Here is a 16,657-nt window from a genome sequence, read left to right as displayed (position 1 = left end):
CCATATAAATAAAATATCTTACCTGCTAAGTAAGAAAAAAGACATCTCTGGGTCGCTTTTAAATCCTTTCAGTTGTCGCCACCTCTGAAAAGCCAAGCCGATGTTGATTCGGGTTTTATTACGGACTCTGTCATTTTCCCTTTTTGCTTGTAGACTCTGCTCTGTTTGGGGTTTCTTTGTTTTTACAACCATTGATTCTCTGGAGGTTTGCCGTTTTGAATGATCCATGGTCAATTTTTCACGTTCATTGTGACAACAAACTTTCAGCTTCATGCTACTCCCACACGCGCTACAGTAGCTGGATCTTATTTTCTCTGTGTATGGATATGACGCAACACACAGGTGAATGACGTTTGTATGCAATTTCCTGCGAAATCCATCCCGACAGCTCTAAAATATAAATCATTATTATAGGCTTATCAAAGTGTATTTGGGTAAAGTAAAAACATGGTTTGGAATATGAATTTTTGTTGCACTCTCTCATTAATAACATTTTGTTATTTTTTTAACAAAAAAAAGTTACATAGTGAAGCTTTAAATAATAAAAAAATAACACAGAAACAAACATCTGTAGGTTTATAAATGTTTTATTCGGCTACTGTAATTAACGTCTCAACACATAGCAAGTCGGAGAGTTCGACGTACTCCGTGGCCAGTACAAGTACAAGTACAGCTGTGTGTCTTGCATCATCAACCAGGAACTAAAGTTCAATTCAGTTCGATTTTGTGAACCGGCTCGATGTGAAATTATGAGTTAAGTTTTCTTGCATTTAGTTACCTTAACTTAAATACTGTAGTTAAGTTAATTCTATATCAACACCAAGTTAAGTGAACTTAATTACACAAATTTTGGAGACGCCATTACTCAATTTAATTGAGAGAACAAGATCACTCAATTAATTGAGTAGATTCAACCTATTCGTATTTTCAGTGTATGCACAATACCACACCTTGCTGCTGAGTGCTCTGCTCAAAGGCATAATGGTGGCAGCTGATGGCTTGCTTTATACTGGGATTGAACCAGCTAGCTACTAGTCCTCAGCCTCAATCACTGCAACAACTTCTATGCTGATAATATAACTTGAATAATAAAAATAAATAAATAAATAAATAAAGAACGTAAAATAGAAACATTTTCAACATGGTCTCAGGCTTTCGGACCCCACTATCTCTTTGTTTGGTGACACTACAATTAGGTTTTATTTGTTACTGTAAATGCATTAGGTATCATGAACTAACAATGAACACTTTTCCTTTTTTTACAGCACAACATTTCATTTAGTTGACCCTTGCCCTAATTTACTGTATACCAGTGCAGTTTGATTATGTTCGATTATTTACACAACAGCTATTACAAAAATATAGGTGATGATCTTGGAATTTTAGTTTGGAGGATAAAAAAATGTGTTCTGTGCCAAAATGGTTTTCAGGTCCCTGGGGAGACATTGGTGTCCAAGACACCTTATTATTTTGTGATCCCCATTTACAGTATCAAGTGTCTATACAATTTATGTTTCCTTTGTTTTTTTCCTGTTCTAGGTCAGAGCAGATTATAATTAGAAGGGGGGCCATATCAATCAATCTCCCAGCATGCTTTGGTCTTTAAGTGACCATCAAGGAGGACAATCACTTGTCCAGCATTTGATGATCTAGTGGTAATCAACAGCACTGGCGCCTGAGGTGAATTTGAGGTAAATGATTGGATGTTCATGTATGTGTGTGTGTGTGCTGTTACTCTTATATCACACAATAAGCCATTCATATTGGCTTGAATCACATCCTGTCCAGTTTTCACTTTCATGCCAAAGAAACATCATGTCAGTGATCATAACCGTAAACAAGGGTCAGATGGCTGTGAGTTGGTACAGAGACATGAATGGATGTCATGGCAGTCGTCCAAGCCCTTGTGTTCATAAATAGAACCTGCACATGGATTCAATGACTTCAGTCAATTAAGTTAATTAATTCAGTCAATGAAGCTGTATCAGTAAAGGTCTGGCTTGTCTGTCTGATGTGGATGTGTCACACATAACTCTCATAGCAACAGACTGAGGAGCTTCAGTTTGACTGAATCCTGTCTTAATATGTTGTTAGTGTCATCTGGGCCTTGCACATCACAGTGTTTGCATCAGGGGTATTTAAATATCTAGTAGAAAGTTGAGAGTGAAGGCCTCAGCAAACATGTGTATTTTGCTGCATAAATAGAACAAACTAGATCAGGGTCTTAACCTTTTCAGGCCGAGCAGGAGCAGGAACCCCCTGTTACATATTGTACTGTTTAAAAGTACACAGTATGAGTATTGCATTTTAAGCTTGGCCTATAATAACATGCATATAGTACCATATTAATGTATATTTACTACAATGCTTACATCGCAAAGCCATTACAAAAATAGCGGAGTGTCTATTTGCACTCCAGTGTAAATAGCATCTGCCACACAGGGCAGCTATTCGCACTCCAATAGTATGGTGAAACCACAGGAATATACAACAAACTAGTTAACATATTTCGCTGCAGTGGCATGGGTTGTAAAGACGGTGTGTGATTGTGTTCCGTTGTCCTAGCGACCACGGTTTGAATCTGCATTTTGTCCCACTCTTCTTCCCATCCAATTTCCTGTTTCCATTCTTAATATTTCCTTTAATACTACCTAAAATAATCGATAAAAATGAATAAAAATGTTGATTTCATTGCAGTGATTTGGTCACGGTGAATGTCGAGGAGTTCACAGAAAGGTCTGATTCGGAGGGGGGTTCTGTCGATCGCACTCGTTCCCACGGTTCGGCATCGTATGTGTATACATTGCATTACTGTATTACTAATATTGTAGTAATCATATTTTTTGGCAGAAACCATAGTTAACCATAGTTTTAATGCAGTTAACCATGGTGTTAGTACAGGAATATGATGGTAATATAGTAACCATGGTTAATTTTGTGGTTACCGTAAATGTACAAAAAATACCATGGTCAGACCATGGTTAATGTAGTAAAACCAAGTAAATTTTTCTAATGTAAGGTTAAGGATAGGTTTAGGGGTAGAGGTTAATGTAATGTGTCTGTGGGACTCTAAATAAACACAATAAACACACTACAGTGATGCCCATGCTGTGCATTAGTATTATATTATTAGGTAATAATTAACAATCATTTTAAGATTTTCTAAATAATTTATTTGTCTATAAATAATTCTGAATTTTGTACAGCATCTCCTAAGAGTCTTCTTTTTATATGAGACCGTTTTATTTTGAGTATGTCCTTGTAAAGTCTGTGCTCAAAAAATGAGCCACCAGTTAAAGGAGTAGTTCACCTAAAAATGGAAAATGTACTTTTACTCACTCATTAACTCACATTTATGTTGTTCGAAACCCACATGCTGTTACTTTTTCTTGGAACATAAAAATAGATATTTTAAGCAGCTCTATTCCTTAGAATAACAGTATATAGTGAGCAGGGGCTGTCAAGCTTCAAAAAGGACATATACTATAAAGCACTATTAAAGTTCAGTATAAAGACATCATAACAGTAGTCCATGACAAGTGCACTATATTCCAAACTTTCTGGGGCCATAAAAAAGTTTAGTGTTGTATGGACTACTTTTATGGTATATTAATGATGATTTCCTCCCCCTCTTTGGACCTTGAGAGCAGTGGTCAAAACCAAGGTTATTTGTTCTAAGGTAAGATTAAGGTTAGGTTTAGGGGTAGAGGTTAATGTAATGTGTCTGTGGGACTCTAAATAAACACAGTAAACACACTGCAGTGATGCCCATGCTGTGTGTTAGTATTAAAATATGAGTGCAAATAGTATCTGACACTATTTGCACCAGGGTTGGGGTGCAAATAATATTTGCAACTATTTGCACTGGGGTGTAAATAGCATATACCATTATTTGCACCAGGGTGCAAATACGGTAGCATCTGCCTTAAAATAATCATTATTGATGTATACAGACATACAGTGCATTTGTACATTACATTTAAATTTTACTTAATACATTTTAAAATGTGAAGGACAAGAAAACATTTAGTTAAACGTTAGCTTCTTAACTTTAGATTTGTTGAAATTAACTTACAGAAACACTGTTTCCCTATCTGTCACTCACTCGACGTTGTGTCGATGTAGTGACACTAGGGGTCACTCTTGGGAGCCCCAAACACCTCTGCTTTTTTTTAAAAAGACCAATGAGAATTGGCGAGTGGAATTTGCATGCCACTCTCCCGGACATACAGTGGTGTGAAAAAGTGTTTCCTGATTTCTTATTTTTTTGCATGTTTGTCACACTTAAATGTTTCAGATCATCAAACAAGTTTAAATATTAGTCAAAGATAACACAAGTAAACACAAAATGCAGTTTTTAAATGAAGGTTGTTATTATTAAGGGAAAACAAAATCCAAACCTACATGGCCCTGTGTGAAAAAGTGTTTGCCCCACCTGTTAAAACATAACTTAACTGTGGTTTATCACACCTGAGTTCAATTTCTCTAGCCACACCCAGGCCTGATTACTGCCACACCTGTTCTCAATCAAGAAATCACTTAAATAGGACCTGCCTGACAAAGTGAAGTAGACCAAAAGATCTTCAAAAGCTAGACATCATGCCGAGATCCAAAGAAATTCAGGAACAAATGAGAAAGAAAGTAATTGAGATCTATCAGTCTGGAAAAGGTTATAAAGCCATTTCTAAAGCTTTGGGACTCCAGAGAACCATAGCGAGAGCCATTATCCACAAATGGCGAAAACATGGAACAGTGGTGAACCTTCCCAGGAGTGGCCGGCCGACCAAAATTACCCCAAGAGCGCAGCGACGACTCATCCAAGAGGTCACAAAAGACCCCACAACAACATCCAAAGAACTGCAGGCCTCACTTGCCTCAGTTAAGGTCAGTGTTCATGACTCCACCATAAGAAAGAGACTGGGCAAAAATGGCCTGCATGGCAGAGTTCCAAGACGAAAACCACTGCTGAGCAAAAAGAACATTAAGGCTCGTCTCATTTTTGCCAGAAAACATCTTGATGATCCCCAAGACCTTTGGGAAAATACTCTGTAGACTGACGAGACAAAAGTTGAACTTTTTGGAAGGTGTGTGTCCCATTACATCTGGCGTAAAAGTAACACCGCATTTCAGAAAAAGAACATCATACCAACAGTAAAATATGGTGGTGGTAGTGTGATGGTCTTGGTTTTGCTGCTTCAGGACCTGGAAGACTTGCTGTGATAAATGGAACCATGAATTCTGCTGTCTACCAAAAAATCCTGAAGGAGAATGTCCGGCCATCTGTTCGTGACCTCAAGCTGAAGCGAACTTGGGTTCTGCAGCAGGACAATGATCCAAAACACACCAGCAAGTCCACCTCTGAATGGCTGAAGAAAAACAAAATGAAGACTTTGGAGTGGCCTAGTCAAAGTCCTGACCTGAATCCTATTGAGATGCTGTGGCATGACCTTAAAAAGGCAGTTCATGCTCGAAAACCCTCCAATGTGGCTGAATTACAACAATTCTGCAAAGATGAGTGGGCCAAAATTCCTCCACAGTGCTGTAAAAGACTCATTGCAAGTTATCGCAAACGCTTGATTGCAGTTGTTGCTGCTAAGGGTGGCCCAACCAGTTAATAGGTTTAGGGGGCAATCACTTTTTCACACAGGGCCATGTAGGTTTGGATTTTGTTTTCCCTTAATAATAACAACCTTCATTTAAAAACTGCATTTTGTGTTTACTTGTGTTATCTCTGACTAATATTTAAACTTGTTTGATGATCTGAAACATTTAAGTGTGACAAACATGCAAAAAAATAAGAAATCAGGAAGGGGGCAAACACTTTTTCACACCACTGTATGGGTATAAAAGGAGCTGGTATGCAACCACTCATTCAGATTTTCTCTTCGGAGCCAAGCGGTTCTATTCATTGAAGCTGAATTCATCCGCAAAGTTCATTCACCTCATCTGCTGGATTATACGGCACATTTCAGCGGCTTCTCCCCCTCTGCATCCGTGGAGTGCAGAGAACGCCCCTGGGCGCTTCGGCAGAACAACTAAAAGAGTATATTCTAAAAGAGTATATTTTCTTTCTAAAAAGAACGGCACACATGTGACGTCTTTTTAAAGATGCCTTTCCGTTTTGCGTTATTCCTGGTCGCGGTCGTTATCTCTCCGCTTCTGACGGCCACGATAGCTGTCTTACGTGTCTGGGCGCTGCCCACGCAGAGACATCGTTCATGGATGGGTCTTGTCCTCATTGCGAGAACATGACCATGGCAACGTTGCGGTTGCGGCTTGCATTTGTAAGAAAGCAAGCCACCCCAGCGGCTCCCCGCCTCAGTCCTTCTACCTACGGGTATGAGGCCATGCCGGTTAGCACTGGGGGCGATTTGGGGACCTCAATGGGACCACCTACACCGGGTATCCCCCGCACGGACCTCCCATTCCCCAGCATGCTCGCTTGCCCCGGTCGGGCACTCGGACGAGATCGCCGGCTCGTCTCAGGGCGAGTTCGACCTCTTGTTCGGTGCCCGGGAAGAAGACGAGTTATCGAGCGCAGCATCGGAGAGCGGGCTCATCCAGTCGGACAAAGAGGCTTCTACTGGGCTCCCTCCTTCGGGAATGGTCACCCAGTCCCAGGCCGACGCGGAAATGATGGACATGCTTTCCCGGGCGGCCGTGAGTGGAACCCTCCACTCTCCCCTGAACCCTCGTGGCTCAACGATTGATTCCTGGGCTCGGGGCGCCACCCACAGCCACGCCCCTTCCCCATTCCTTTCTTCCTGGAAGTGCATGAGGAGCTGACAAGATCGTGGGAGGCACCTTTTACTGCCCGGTCCTGGTCTTTCAGCTCCCCGGCTCTCACTACCCTCGATGGTGGAGTGGCCAGGGGGTATTCGGTGATCCCCCAGGTGGATCTGCAGAGCGCCGACACCTGGCATGGGTGCCCGAAATTCCTGTCAAGGGCCTGTAGGTTTATGTCATCCCTGACGGCTAAGGCCTACGGTGCCGCTGGACAAGCTGCCTCTGCCCTGCACGCCATGGCTCTCCTGCAAGTGCACCAAGCCAAGGTGCTAAAAGAACCGCACAAGGGTAGTTCAGACCCGGGATTGATGCAGGAACTGCGCTCAGTGACCAACCTCGCTCGTCTGACTCGGCTACGCGATTCAGTTCGCCAGGCGCCCTCCCAGGTTCAGCGGCGTCCGCTTCACCTCGGTGAAGGGCGAGAACGTCGCTACCTTGCGTGCGGAGATCGCTACCCTTCTGCGCAAGGGCGCGATAGAGCCTGTCCCTCCAGCCGAGATGAAGAAAGGGTTCTACAGCTCTTACTTCATCGTACCGAAGAAAGGCGGTGGGTTGTGACCAATCCTGGACCTGCGAGTGCTGAACTGGGCTTTGCACAGACTCCCATTCAAGATGCTGACGCAAAAATGCATTCTAACGAGGTCTGGCATCAAGATTTGTTCACGGCGGTAGACCTGAAGGATGCGTACTTCCACGTCTCGGTCTTACCTTGTCACAGACCCTTCCTGCGGTTTGTCTTTGAAGGCCAGGCATACCTGTACAAGGTCCTCCCCATCGGCCTGTCCTTGTCCCCTCGCGTCTTCACGAAGGTCGCAGAGTCAACCCTTGCCCCGCTAAGGGAAATGGGCGTCCGCATCCTCAACTATCTCGACGACTGGCTAATCCTAGCTCACTCTCGAGAGTTGATGTGCGCACACAGGGACCTCGTGCTCCGGCACCTCAGCCGGCTGGGGCTTCGGGTCAACTGGGAATAGAGCAAGCTCTCCCCGGTTCAGAGCATTTCTTTTCTCCATTTGGAGTTGGACTCAGTTTCGATGACAGCACGCCTCACGAACGAGTGCACACAGTCGGTGCTGAACTGTCCGAAGGCGTTCAGATGGAGAACAGCGGTTCCACTGAAAATTTTTCAGAGGCTCCTGGGGCATATGGCATCCTCAGCGGCGGCCACACCGCTCGGGTTGATGCATATGAGACCTCTTCAGCACTGGCTTCAGACTCGAGTCCCGAGATGGGCATGGCACCGCGGGACACATCGCGTGACCATCACGCCGATCTGTCGCCGCCTCTTCAGCCCTTGGACTGACCTTGCATTTCTATGGGTAGGGGTTCCCCTAGAGCAGGTCTCCAGGCACTTCGTGGTTACAACAGACACCTCCAAGACGGGATGGGGCACCGTATGTAATGGGCACACAGCCGCTGGCTCCTGGACTGGCCCACGGCTGTGTTGGCACATCAACTGCCTAGAGTTGTTGGCAGTACTGCTTGCCCTGCGGAGGTTTCGGCCATTGATCCAGGGCAAGCACGTGTTGGTCCGGATGGACCACACAGCGACGGTAGCGTACATCAACCATCAAGGTGGTCTACGCTCCCATTGCATCTCACAACTCGCCCGCCGTCTCCTCCTCTGGAGTCAGCAGCGCCTCAAGTCGCTACGAGCCACTCACATCCCGGGCGACCTCAACACCGCAGCTGACATGCTGTCACGTCAGGTTACTCTCAGGGGAGAGTGGAGACTCCACCCTCAGGTGGTACAGCTGATTTTGAGTCGATTCGGTCAAGCACAGGTAGACCTGTTTGCTTCCCGGGTATCCTCCCACTGCCTGATTTGATACGCCCTGACTGAGGCAACTCTCAGTATAGATGCACTGGCACACAGCTGGCCCCCTAGACTACGCAAATACATGTTTCCCCCAGTGAGCCTACTTGCACAGACCCGGTGCAAGGTCAGGGAGGACGAGGAGCAGATCATCCTAGTAGCACCCTAATGGCCCACCCAGACATGATTCTCAGATCTCATGCTCCTCGTGACAGCCCCCCCTCTGGCGAATTCCCTTGAGGAAGGACCTTCTTTCTCAGGGACAGGGCACCATCTGGCACCTGCGACCAGACCTCTGGAATCTCCACGTCTGGCCCCTGGATGGAAAACGGAACACCTAAGTGGCCTACCACCCACGGTGGTAGACACGATCACTCAGGCTAGTACGTGTGCTAATGAGCCCCTGTACTGAGGTAGGTGCTCCACATGTGCTGGTTCCCTGAAGGCGATCCCATGTGATATCTTTCACAAAATTGTTTCCCTGTCGGCAAACTGCGTCTTCCTTTGGCAGAGGCCCCTCTGCCCTCGGTCGCCATGCTCTGTAGAAACTCCTCTCCCTTCAGGTAGGACCTACCATGCAACCTCTCCACATGACATATTTCTGACAAGACTCGGTGAGACCATGTGACGTATTCCACTCAAAATACCCCCAACCCCCCTTTTTGGGCGGGGTGTGGTCTCCGTGGTGTTTTCCCCTTGACACCCCCCAACGCAGACACTTATGGCTCCCAGTCAGTTAACAAATTCCACTCTTTTTGGGGAGAAAAGAGAGGGAAAGAGGCCTTGGCTGGGCTAGCCTGTCCCTATAGTTGGGCAGTCGACTTGTTCCTGATGGATCGTTTGACACTCATAAGAGCGTTTGGGGAGGTTACGTGATGGCCTGGTGTGCTGGCTACTAGGCACACAGCGGTCTGCCCATCACACACCACCAGTTCACGTAACAGTTCAGATAGCTGTGGCGTTTTGTATAGGGACCCCTAGTGTCACTACATCGACACAACATCGAGTGAGTGACAGATAGGGAACATCCTGGTTACTTTCGTAACCTCCGTTCCCTGATAGAGGGAATGAGACATTGTGTACCTCTTGCCACAATGCTGAACTACCCGCTGAAATGGCCGGGACCTGGTCTCGGGTCCTCAGCACAAAACCTGAATGAGTGGTTGCATACCAGCTCCTCTTATACCCGTATGTCTGGGGGAGTGGCATGCAAATTCCACTCGCCAATTCTCATTGGCCTTTTTTCAAAAAAGCAGAGGTGTTTGGGGCTCCCAAGAGTGACCCTTAGTGTTACTACATCGACACAACGTCTCGTTCCCTCCATCAGGAAATGGAGGTTACGAAAGTAACCAGGATGATTTTTGTCACGGACCCTCTTTTAAAGTTTTTTTACTTTCATAAGATGTGAGTGGTGCTTACCCATGCAAAACTCTCCACAACAAGGGTATTCCTTGGGCATTGCTTTCAGCTATTGTTGCTAAGGTGTTCCGAGTGGTATTTAGCATGTTGCTATGCGGTTGCTATGGTGTTCCGAGTGGTTTTAGCATGTTGCTATGCAGTTGCCAGGGTGTTCTGGTGGTTGCTTGGGCATTCCCATACGGTTGTTAATGTGTTCTAAGTGGTTTTTAGCATGTTGCTAAGCGATTGGTAAGGTGTTATGGGTGGTTGCTTGGTGACTGTTTACTGGCAAAAGAGCCCAACCCCAAATCTACAGAAACGGCCCGGGTCCCTGTTTTAATGTAAATATAAGGCATTTTTTATCATCCACCTGGCAAAAATCACAGTCTGACCGCATAAAAAATAATATCACATGATTTACACCTCTCCACAACAACCTGAACTGCTTGAGAACAATTGTTGTCTGTAGCAAAAATGACGCTTGCTTTAGCTTCTTGGGTTTTCAGTCATTTATCATGTCTCGTCCTTTTTTGGCTGTATTATTGGTGAATCTTTTTCTTTACTTCTTGTAATTCAAAATCTAGTTTCTTGTATCATAAATTCCAAACAAAGTTGCATCTAGACCTATTCAACCTTTGCTTGTGAAACCGACATTCCAGTTCATCTGTTGAACATACCAATGACATGGTGTAAGAGTTTCAAGAGCAGATTTTTCTATTAAATTATGGGGGGAAAATAATAAACTTGCTGTAATTAAAACCACTAAACCTCTGCTTGACCTTTTCATCTGAAGTGTCCTACTTTCATAAGAACTCCCCATTTCCCTGGATCCAGGAAAACTGTCCTGGGGAGGAGGTACATTTAATTCAATACCACATTAAACTCCAAATGAGAGTCTTCCTGTCCATGACCAACAAGAGCTTAAGAGCAGGCCGAGAATGGGTGGGTGAGGAAACTCAGGTCAATGGGTTCAACAAGGGTCACGGGGGGGGTGTGACGGGAAGAAGGGGTCATGATGCCTTGGGCTCCACTGTTATAGACCCGTTCTATGTGTTATGACTTTGAGATCATTACAATATACTAGGAGATGTGTTAGTATTATGTGTTAACAGTTGTGTGATGCATGAACTTAGAAATATATTGATAATTGTAGAATAAACCTATAGTACACATTTACTTGTCTATACCTTTACCAGCAAGCCTGTAAAATCGTATGCATTAAGCTGTATATAAAACATATGCACACTCACATTTTTGAACGGATATTTTTGGACAGTAAATATGGATTCCAAGATTCAAATTATCCCAAGCAAAGCCCCTTCCAGCCCCAGAAGCACTGCCCGTTGTGTGTGGTTAATGACACACAACTGAGTGGGTAAACAAACTGTCTGGGAACGAATAAATCATTGCACATAGCTCAAAGTAAACAACCTGAGGTAAACAAGGCAGACAAGGGCTCCTGACTCTAGGCAAAATAGTTACTAAAGATACAAACTCTTGTAATATTACCTTGTAATACAAACTCCATTTAATTTGCTTCAGACATAATCTGTGCAGGATTGCGTGACAGCTCGCTGAGAAAATAAATGATCTGGATGACGGATTAAACTTCAGGAAACACTTGGAATGGATGGTTATTTTCAGTCCCAAAAATGATCAGGCTAAAATTTCAGGAAATGACCAGGAAAATTGCATCTTTTGTGCATTACAATGGTATTTTGGATGAGAGGTCAAAGGCATTGCATTTTTTTCATTGTATTTGATATGATTTAACAATGATGCTATGTCTACCAGTGAGGAAAAACAGCACAAGAGGAGAGAATACAATTTGTGGTATGAAACTAAGCAGTGTCTGAATGTTTTTTGACCCTGCCTGTTCAATGGCCAATTGACCTTTTACTAAGCCCTGCATTAAAAACATAACTGACCAATCCTGCCTTTACATCTGTCATATTATTAGACAAGCTTTTACTCTTTTCTAATGTAAGTCTATTGAAGTCATGTGTGTTTTACAAGGAATTAGTCAGTATAGACTTGAAAATTCTCTCATCATTTACTCACCCACATGCCGTGTCACACTCATACAACTTTCTTCTGAAGAACCCAAATGGAGATATTTTTGAAGGATGTATGATTTGTTTTTGTCCATATGCAAAAACGGATTTTCTTGGTTTCCTGTAAAAAATATCTAAACATCCTTCAAATAAAACAAATTTATTCAAGAGGCAAAATGGTGTTAAGACTTGTTTTCAGAGAATTTTTCTTGAAGCTTATACATTTTTTTTTGTTGTTGTTTCAAACATGTACAACCCCTGGCAAAGATATGGAATCACCACACTTGGAGGATGTTCACCCAGCTTTTTTACTTTGTAGCAAATAAACAAATGACAGATATGACACAAAAATTTTTTTTGTTTAATAGCTGAACATTCTGGCTTCATGAAACATATCTCAAACAAATTAAATTACATTATTTTAATTAATGGCATATTTTTTCCAGATCAAGTAGAGGAAAAAATTATGGAATCATTCAATGTTGAGGAAAAAATGATGGAATCACTCAATGTTGAGGAAAAAATGATGGAATCACCTTGTAACAAAAACCGGCACAAGTCTAAAAATGCAAATTAGTCTGCAGTTAAAAGAGAGTGCTTACAGACCTTAACGAGCTGTTGGACTTGGCTAATTGAAAGAAAACATGGCCCCAACAAGAGAGTTTTCAATTGAAACAATGGAAAGGATTATAAAACTCCTTCAAGAAGGAAATCCAACACAGGAGTGTGGAAAAAGAAGTTGGTTGTTCCCAGTCAGCTGTGTCTAAAATTCAGTGCAAGTTTTAACAAAATGGGAAGGTTAGGTAGACCAAGGAAGACATCAGAGCATCAGGATAGAAAACTCAAAGGAATATGCCAGAAAATAGAAAATGCACAACAAAACAAATTAAAAACAAATGGGCAGAAACAGGAGTCAATGTTTGTGACAGAACTGTAAGAAATAGGTTGAATGAAATGGTATTTACATATAGAAAAGCCAAACGAAACAGCACTAACACCTAAACAGAAGAATCAAGACAGAATCAAGGCTACATTGGGCTAAAGAGAAGCAATCATGCAGTGTGGATGATTGGATGAAAGTGATATTCAGTAATGAATCATGAATCTGCATTGGCCAAGGCAATGATGCTGGAACTTTTGTCTAGTGCCGTTCTAATGAAACATCTAAAGATGACTGCCTGAAGAAAACAATCAAATTTCCCCAGTAATTTATGATATGGGGTTGCATGGCAGGTAAAGGACAATCATAACCTCAACAGTCAATGCACAGGTGTACATTTACATTTTGGACACTTTTCTCATTCCATCAATAGAAAATAGGTTTGGTGATGATGAAATCATTTTTCAGGATGATAATGCATCTTGCCACAGAGCAAAGAGTGTTAAAGCTTTTCTTCAGGAAAGGCATATCAACTCAATGACATGGCCAGCAAACAGTCCGGATCTCAATCCGATTGAAAATTTATGGTGGAAATTTAAAAAATTGGTCCATGACAAGGCTCCATCCTACAAAGCTGATCTGTCAACTGCTATTCGAGAAAGTTGGAACCAGCCTGATGGAGAATATTGTTCTTCATTAGTGAAGTCCATGCCTTAAAGAATTCAAGCCATCATAAAAGCCAGAGGAGGAGCAACAAAATACTAATTGTGATTTTTTCTGTTGATGATTCCATAATTTTTTCCTCTACTTGATCTGAAAAAAATAAATAAAATAAAATATGCCATTAATTAAAATAATGTAATTTAATTTGTTTGAGGGATGTTTCACTAAGTCAGAATGTTCAGCTATTAAACAAAAATTGTTTTATGTCATATCTGTGATTTGTTTATTTGCTACGAAGTAAAAAATCTTGTATAAGCTTACTTAAAGAAATATTCTCTGAAAACAAATTTTAATAACTTATGCAGTTCTGCTTCTCAAGTAAGTTCATCTTGCTTTAAGGACGTTTAATATTTTTATTGGAAAACAAGACATAAATACTTGAAAAATCATTTTTTGCAGTGTACAATGTAAGTCAATGGGGTCCAAAACTTCCAATCACCAAAAAGTACACAAAGGCAGCATAAACGTAATCCATACGACTCAAGTGGTTTAATTCATGTGTTATGAAGCGATATAATCTGTTTTGGTGAGAAACAGACCAAAATGTATGTCCTTATTCAGTATAAATCTTGACATCTGGCCCAACTGGAACACAGTACATGATTTAAGACGGTGATGCTTTGTCGTGGTTGTTGCAGGTACTCAATCCCGGTATCATTGTACAGCCATAAGACGTTGCATTTTCTTGTGTTTACTATCAACCTTTTAGCGACCGTGGTACATTTTAAAATTATCCCAAAAAACTCAACCGCAACTATCATTTTAACTTGTGTCTGCATTTTCAAAATAGCCCAACTGTGCATGAAAACGGTGAACCTGGCAACACTGTGTCTGGTTCGTATACAGGACTCTGCGTCAAGCACGTGGAAATGTGAGAACAAGCTTCTCTCATGAATGTGCCAAGGAGACTGTGGACGTCAAGATTTAAAGTGAATAAGGACTGACATGGATGAAACCACCAGAGTCGTATGGATTACTTTTACGCTGCCTTTATGTGCTTTTTAGAGCTTGAACATTTTGGACCCTATTGACTTACATTGTATGGACAAAAGCACCTCATCCACTCTTCAAAATATCTTTGCTTGCGTTCCGCAGAAGAAATTCATACGAAATTGAAACGGCATGAGGGTGAATAAATGAGACAATTATCATTACAGGGTGAACTATTCCTTTAAAAACCTGACGTTAATTTGTTTATTTATTGACTCAGGTATAGTAGAGGTGATGGTAATGAAACAGTTTGAAGAACTGTAGCAGTCCACTTCTGTTCACATGCATTAATGTTATCTGTTGTAATAGCTTTCAAATGGGGCTTTTCCTTTTTCAGTTTTCTCTGATTAACATTCGCCTTGATTCTGATTTGCAGCCAAATTTTCTACCATATTACTGAGTAATTCCACAATTTCTTTAAAGAACAACAGCAGATAAAATGCTCTTCAATGTAACACTTTATTCTAGCCCACATAAGAACAATATCCATTCACTTTTTGCCACTTTATGAGCACATATTACTAAAAATTGAGCTGTTCACGAACATCCCCAATTCATTCCTATGGGAGGTTCTTTAAAACTTGTCTGAGTCACAGTCTAGAGAAGGGTCAAATGCCTTACAGTGTATTAATGTACCTGTAAATGACACCATTCTGGTGCAGGAACATGAGGGCAGAGGTCACCTCAGCAGCGTAAAACCGGGAACGAGCTTCATCGAATTTGCGTGAACGCTGTATCTGGAACATCAGGTCTCCACCGTTCACATACTCCATGACAAAGAACAGACGATCCTGAGAAAAATAAAAACAGGATAGTTTCATAACTTTGTTAATTACATAACTTTTCTCATTTAATTGACATTTAATTTGAACAATTTCTAAGAAGTGTTCTTCAAAGTATGCTTGATTTAACAGACAGCAGAACTCTGAATATCTTTCTGAAATGGACATAATTTATAGTCCATACAAGTAGGGATGAGATCTTATAAAGTAATTGATCAATTCTAGGGATAGGATGATATGGTTATCTGCGCTCGGCGACCGACCTCGCTCTCTGGGTGATGAAGGTCACGGCGCGATCTCTCGGGCGGGCAATGTCCACCCTGGTGGTCCAGGAGCGCCACATTTGGCACAACCTGGTCGAAATGGGAGAGGCCGACAATGCACGGTTCCTTGCTGCCCCCATTTCCCAAGTTGGCCAGTCCGGCGACACCGAGGACTTTGCCCAGCAGTTCTCAGCGGTGAAGCAGCAGACGGAGGTTATCCGGCACATCCTGCCCCGGTGCGGCTCAAGATCCTGCACCCCATCTGCTAATTGCTAAGGGTGTCCCCCTGTGGTGACTGCACCGGCTCCACCGCAGCCCGCCCCTGCGGCCCGGCCCCGGTGTGGAGCCCACCGCAGGAAGCAGACGCCACCCGTCTTGCGGCCGCCAAGAACCCGCGAAAGACTTCGAAGCGCCCCTGAGACGGGCGACCCAGGGACGACGAAACCCACTGCTCTGGAGCTGGTAAGCAGACCACTCCATCCCCCGGTCGAGGTCTGGGAGGAGAATCTTTTGTTACCTTTGCATTTAATTGCGCTGCATGACCAAGTGGCTGCAGTACCCAAGAGTTCAGCAAGAGCGGTTTCCTTGTTCCCTGGGTCACGTATCCGGTGTGCATGGCTGTCATCATGACCACTGCCCACCACTCTATTTGGCAGGTTTTGCACTCCAGCGGCGGTCTCCCTGCCCCTGAGTGCCCAGCTGTGGCACAAATCCACCCCCGATGTGACAGTCTCCACAGGTCATGAGGACAGGCCTCTTCCTCCCCTGTCCCAGGCTGTTCTGGGGGTGGACACAAGGAGCCAGGTAAGTACTTCGATGTCACTGAACTCAGCACGGCCACGACACAGTGTGGCACCTCTGGCTCTGCCACACCGCGAGGCCCCACCCGCGGTACGTCTGATGAGATTGTCCCTCCGGCCGAGATGAAGAAGGGGTTTTACAGCCCCTACTTCATTGTACCGAAA

At 43.2% G+C, this 16,657-nt stretch overlaps 1 protein-coding gene across 1 annotated transcript in view; it reads right to left on the bottom strand.

Moving 5' to 3' along the window:
• Positions 1–16,657, bottom strand: part of prkceb (protein kinase C, epsilon b) — a 222,967-nt gene that overhangs the window by 37,376 nt on the left and 168,934 nt on the right. Inside the window, exon 11 of the mRNA XM_051651187.1 lies at positions 15,284–15,438. Within this exon, the coding sequence (XP_051507147.1) occupies positions 15,284–15,438 (155 nt within the window). The remainder of the gene's footprint in view (positions 1–15,283; positions 15,439–16,657) is intronic.

Source organism: Myxocyprinus asiaticus, chromosome 23 (assembly GCF_019703515.2).
Source record: "Myxocyprinus asiaticus isolate MX2 ecotype Aquarium Trade chromosome 23, UBuf_Myxa_2, whole genome shotgun sequence".
NCBI classification, from domain to species: Eukaryota; Metazoa; Chordata; class Actinopteri; order Cypriniformes; family Catostomidae; genus Myxocyprinus; species Myxocyprinus asiaticus.
The sequence above is the reverse complement of the archived record's forward strand: the minus strand, read 5'-3'. Positions and strand labels throughout refer to the sequence as shown.